This window comes from Nesoenas mayeri (genome assembly GCF_963082525.1).
Source record: "Nesoenas mayeri genome assembly, chromosome: 2".
Taxonomy (NCBI): Eukaryota; Metazoa; Chordata; class Aves; order Columbiformes; family Columbidae; genus Nesoenas; species Nesoenas mayeri.
This window is the reverse complement of record NC_137543.1, coordinates 139,289,931-139,295,116: the sequence shown is the minus strand read 5'-3', so window position 1 is coordinate 139,295,116 and position 5,186 is coordinate 139,289,931. Positions and strand designations below refer to the sequence as shown.

Here is a 5,186-nt window from a genome sequence, read left to right as displayed (position 1 = left end):
GCCAGGCCTTCCCGAGATTCCCCCTTCTCCCCCTAGACAATGGTATGACCCACTGCCGTCCAATGCGGGCGCGGCATGTACTCATTCCCTGCCTCCGATTGGCTGCTCTATCGAGGGCTTCGACTCTTTCTGTCTGGCTTATCGACACCGTCGATTTCCGCCTCAGTGGCAGCCAATGAGAGTTCTGTCCGTTGCCTGATTGGCTGTTCTCTCGGCGAGCAGCTAGAGCGGCCTGCGCGGTGCGCGGTGGGAAGATGGCGGCTGGCAGCAGCAGCAGTGGCGGCGGCGGCCCGGGCGATGCGTGCCGGCACCACGCGCAGCTGGGGGTCTGCGAGTCGCGCGCCAAGTACCGAGAGGGGCGGCGGCCGCGCGCCGTGAAGGTGGGGCCGGCCGGAGCCTCCCGCGCGCCGCGGCACGCGCCGCCTCTGCGCGGGGGGCGGCGGCGCGAGGCTGTGAGCGGGTCCCCGCGTCCCCCGGGCGGGCTGTGCAGCCCGCCGCTGCTGGCTGCGGGGTCCCGGGGCTGCCCCGCCCAGATACCCCGCCCCCACCCCCGGTATCGACACCTGTCCGCGTTCGGCATGTTTCCCGGTTCCCTCCTTGCGTCCTAATCATCTTTGTTCCAAAAATCAGCCCGCCCGTGGGGAGGAATTGGCTGTTTGGGATCGCAGAATCACCGCGGAAACTTGGGTTTCATTCCTTAGAGGAGTTTCTTTCTTATTATTGGTGCATTTAATGTGTTTCAGTAGCTAACCTGCCCCGCGGGTTGCGTTGAGGTCCCTTTCGGGGCAGAGCTCTGAGCTGCGCGGGGCCGTGGGGCCCTGCCACAAGGCTTTGAAACCTTAAAATGTTAACCTGTTAATGCAAAAAAGCAGGTAGTAGATACTGGAAGAAAGAGTTGGGCTTGAGTCTGGTAACTCTAGTAACTCCCATGTTGTGTTTTGTAAGAAATGTGTGTGGCACACGTAGCCTGGTTCTGTGCGAAATACAGAAGCGAAGGTTAGCAGAGTGCGAGGGAGGCTGAGCAGCCGGGTGTTGCTGTCAGGAGCCGCTGGGTGCGCGGTGCTGCTGAACCGGCAGGACCAGCGTGCGCAGGACGCCTCTCTGTGGGTGCTCCGGGGTCCAGCGGCCCCTGGGGACAGCAGGGGAAGGACACGCATTGTGGGCCTCGCCTGCTGCGGAGCAGGATCCGCTTTCTACAGCAGCAGAAATGCTGGGTCTGTTTTGTGTGTGTGCCGTTAGCGTACGGTGTGCTGTAAGGGCACCTTCTAGGGCTGACTCGAGAAAGAAAGTAGGTAGCAAGCTACTATCATAACAATTCATGTAACCTGTTTGCATAGAGTATCTTTTACAGTTGCAATTTGACAGCTGTTTTCCCGCTCTGTTCTGCATTTCCTGTTTTTTGAGAAGGATGTGTAGCACATGCAATCTACATTTTTTATTTATTTTAACAAAGTCAGAATGAATTGCCTTTGATTTTATGGTTTAGCTGCCTAGGGTATGTTGTGAGCTGTCACAGAACTTTCGTTAGAGTCTGTGTTGTGTGTCAGTCATTACACAAAGCAGAAAAGAGTAGTTTGGGTTTTTTGACCTGCTGGGGAAAGACCTTGTTTCTCTCAGCATCTTACTTGTATCTGTCTGTCTTAAAAACACATGCTGCTTGATCAATGTAGCGAGGAGGCAGCTTTGTACACACATGATCTGCCCCAAGAAATCGTGGTACTTTTTTTTTCCCTCCCTTTGTTTTAATTGCGTGGCCTTTCTGCCTGTGAACAAGGCAGGTTTTACAGTGTTTTTTTCTTTATTTTGACAGTGCCTTATATTAACTGGTTACTAGTCAGTCTTGCAAGGAAATTCATCAGAGACTTACAGGTTTTACTCAGTAAGTGGCAGTGCTCTGACCTGGCAGAGAAAAGTCAGCTCTAATTTGTATTCTAGTTTGAATAGAAACTTGAGTTCAGTTCCCGCTCAGTGATGACGAAGTCCCAGATAACTGGGCACTTAGTGCACCTGCAAGAGCCCTAAGTCAAAACAGAGCACTGAGGGATTCTCAGCACCTTGATAGAATTTGAGGAACAAATGAAAATGCAAAGATAATTTCCTTCCTTTTGCAATAAAGCAAGAATGTAAACATTTTAAAACACTATTCTCACTGGTTCTTTTCTTTTTTCAGGTTTATACTATCAACTTGGAATCTCGTTATTTACTAATACAAGGAGTCCCTGCATTAGGAGTTATGAAGGAATTAGTTGAACAGTTTGCATTATATGGTGCCATTGAAGAGTATCATGCACTAGATGAATATCCAGCAGAACAGTTTACTGAGGTTTATCTTATAAAATTCCAAAAACTGCAATGTGCAAGGTATTGGACAGGGCAATATCTGCCTTTTGCTGTCTTAATCTTTTATTTACAATCTGTTAAAATACTAGAAAGGTGACATAAAATCCTCAGTTTTGCCAATACAATTTAATTCCCTTCAGGGTGGCCAAGAAAAAAATGGACGAACGAAGTTTCTTTGGTAGTTTGCTGCATGTGTGCTATGCTCCAGAATTTGAAACAGTCCAAGAAACTAGGGAGAAGTTGCAGGACAGAAGAAAGTATATAGCAAAAGCAACAAATCAGAGAGGTTTGTACTAAAATTTTCTATAGAATCTGAACATCTCATTTCGGGGGTGGATGGGGTTTTAGTTAAAGGGAAGTATTTCCTTTTTGCTTTCTTTTAAAAATGTTATTGGAAATTTCAAGCACTGACAGGAATTCTAGGATCATCTTTTCACCCTTGTTCCAGCTTATTCAGGCTTGCCCAAAGGGACAGTTTGTAAGGAAGGTGACTATACCAGAGCCTTCAACAAAAAATTCCTCCAGCATATGTGTTGGCACCGGAGGAATGCTGAGAATGCACCGGGTTCACGAAGGCTGCTGTACTGCAGGGTTCTGGGCAGCACTGAAGGCTGAGCAAGCTGAGAAATAAGCAAATGGCCAAGCACAGGCCACTCCTTTTTGTGCTTTTATATTTTGGTATCGTTATCTGTTGCATGAGGATACTTAAAGGGAGTAAAATAATTGATTTTTTTTTTTTTTAAACATGAAAACACCTGGTTTTTAAATTTTGCAAGACAGCTTATCCTTGAAATCTTAACTGGAAGTAAAAATAATTGATTTGCAATATTGGAAATCTTCTCTTTGTGTTCTCAGAACTGCTGAAGTTCTTCCGCTCAAGTTCTTGTGCTTGGGCATTCCTCTCAAACCAGCAGAGGGACTAGGCTGGAAAACTTTAGTTTGAAAGGTGTCACTTAGGAAAAACAAATCACAGAAAGGTGGCTGGCTGGGAATGAAATATCACTGCTATTGTTTCTGTAATTGTATTACATGTTTTTTCTTATTTTTATGACATAAAATAGTAAAGCTACTTTTTTCTTCTTTTAAAGATTGCTTTGTGTTAAAGAAAGCAGAGGGGCCTAAGACGACAATCTCAAAGAATTCTGAGGGTGGCTGTCCGTGGAGTACATCAGGATCACAGACAACCGGTAACTGGGGTCCATCCTGCTTTACAGCTTCTCACGGGGCGTCCCACAACACAGGGCACCCATCTGGGAATCTGCATCAGAGCCTGTTCGCACTTCCCCAGGATGATAATGGTTGTGCTGAACCTTCCGGGTACTTTTGTCAAAACACATCTGTAACTGGAAGTGTACATCCAGGGGGATGTACTCCACTGACTCCTTTAATGCAGCAGAGAACAGTTCTGATTGATAACGGTGTCGAGAGGTTTATGCCTCGTACAACTCACCTGCAAGAACGTAAGAGGAAGAGGGAAGAAGGTAACAAATTTTCCCTCATTGGAACAAGTGCGGACAATACTGAGGTCATTATTGGTCCACGGCTACCAGAAATACCTAAAGTGGACATGGATGACGACTCATTGAATACTTCAGCTACATTGATTCGAAGTAAACTGAAAGAGGTATGGATTTTGAAAATTCTGATGTTTTCATTTCAAACATACATATTATGTGCTTGTTATCCGAAGAAGACCCTAAGATAATTCAACATTTATTCAGTATTATCAGTTTATTTGCCACTTAAAGCTAGCTTTCTTACTACTTAACTCTTTCATAATGCAGAATATTGCAGGCCGTTCTACTCCATACCTCTTATACCACCCTTCAGAAAGTATAAATGTCAGTGCTTGGTCCTAGCTGATTTTTAGTAAACTGCCCTTTTTTTCTGTGTGGGGAGACATGATAACTTTGGCAGTAATAATAAAGTCAGGGTTCAGTTTAATTTTACTCCAACACTTCTTATGGCATTAAGAGATGAACAGAACCACAAATTCTATCCTGAGAAGCATGTCCTTTTATGGAGGATATTCATCAATCAGCAGGTCAAACACTCCTGAGATAACTTTCCATTTAAATTAAGATATGAAAACACTCCCTTGACTATGACTAACTGGTCTGTTTTGAAAGAACTGTTCTCCAGTCAAATTTAGAAATAATCACCCCTTATATTAAATACATTTCTAAAACATGTGCCAAAGCACACATTTTTGCTTTCCCTTCCTGAAGTACCCGAGTTTAAAAAGGATACAAAACCTTACTTTAAAATGCCTCTGGTAGGGAGGGGTTGCATATGCACCACTCTGTCGCTGAGTATCTGAAATCAGTTTGTGGGGTTAAAATACAAAAATGGTACTGCTAACACTTGTAAGTTTCAGCTCTGTTGTGTTTAATGCTGCCATTGGTGTTATTTTTTCCCTTTTTCTGCAGGAAAATACAATACAAGTGGGATTATAGTGATATATTCGTCCCACTACTCAGGTGTTGGAGACATGGCCTTACTGTAAAACTAGCATAAAAAAGGAGTGCTTACACTTTACTAAGATTTTTTTTTCCTGTTTTAGGTAGCAGATTCTGTTTCAAGAACATCTGTGGAAAAGCCAGAGAGTAGCTCAGCCAAACCCCTTGTAAAGCAGAGAAGAAGAATATAGATACTGCTGGCAGCATCTTCCAACACTCCTTTTGTGAAGGATATAGTTTAAAATACTTTTTTTTAAATGTAAAAAATATTTTTATACTGTAACTTCTAAGCAATTCCCTGTTAAAAAATTGAATCAATTTGTTTCTTGGAATGAACAAATATATTATTCTCACAATCGTATCCTGTGTACCTCATGCTCTATTTCA

The 5,186-nt window shown here is 44.2% G+C and overlaps 1 protein-coding gene across 1 annotated transcript; it reads left to right on the top strand.

Moving 5' to 3' along the window:
- The first annotated feature begins 252 nt into the window (after window positions 1-252).
- RBM48 (RNA binding motif protein 48) lies at window positions 253-5,160 on the top strand. The gene is made up of 5 exons (XM_080340339.1): window positions 253-380; window positions 2,171-2,361; window positions 2,481-2,626; window positions 3,429-3,964; window positions 4,904-5,160. Exons 1-5 carry the CDS (start codon window positions 255-257, stop codon window positions 4,988-4,990), a joined length of 1,086 nt encoding a protein of 361 aa, XP_080196465.1. The 5' UTR covers window positions 253-254; the 3' UTR covers window positions 4,991-5,160.
- The last annotated feature ends 26 nt before the right edge of the window (window positions 5,161-5,186 follow it).

What these genes read in the sequence shown, in the direction of transcription:
- RBM48 (XM_080340339.1), top strand. Translation starts at nt 255, where the DNA reads ATGGCGGCTGGCAGCAGCAGCAGTGGCGGCGGCGGCCCGGGCGATGCG. An exon ending in CAAAAACTGCAATGTGCAAG is followed by an intron (nt 2,362 to 2,480) that starts GTATTGGACAGG and finishes AATTCCCTTCAG; the next exon opens with GGTGGCCAAGAAAAAAATGG. An exon ending in AAAAGCAACAAATCAGAGAG is followed by an intron (nt 2,627 to 3,428) that starts GTTTGTACTAAA and finishes CTTCTTTTAAAG; the next exon opens with ATTGCTTTGTGTTAAAGAAA.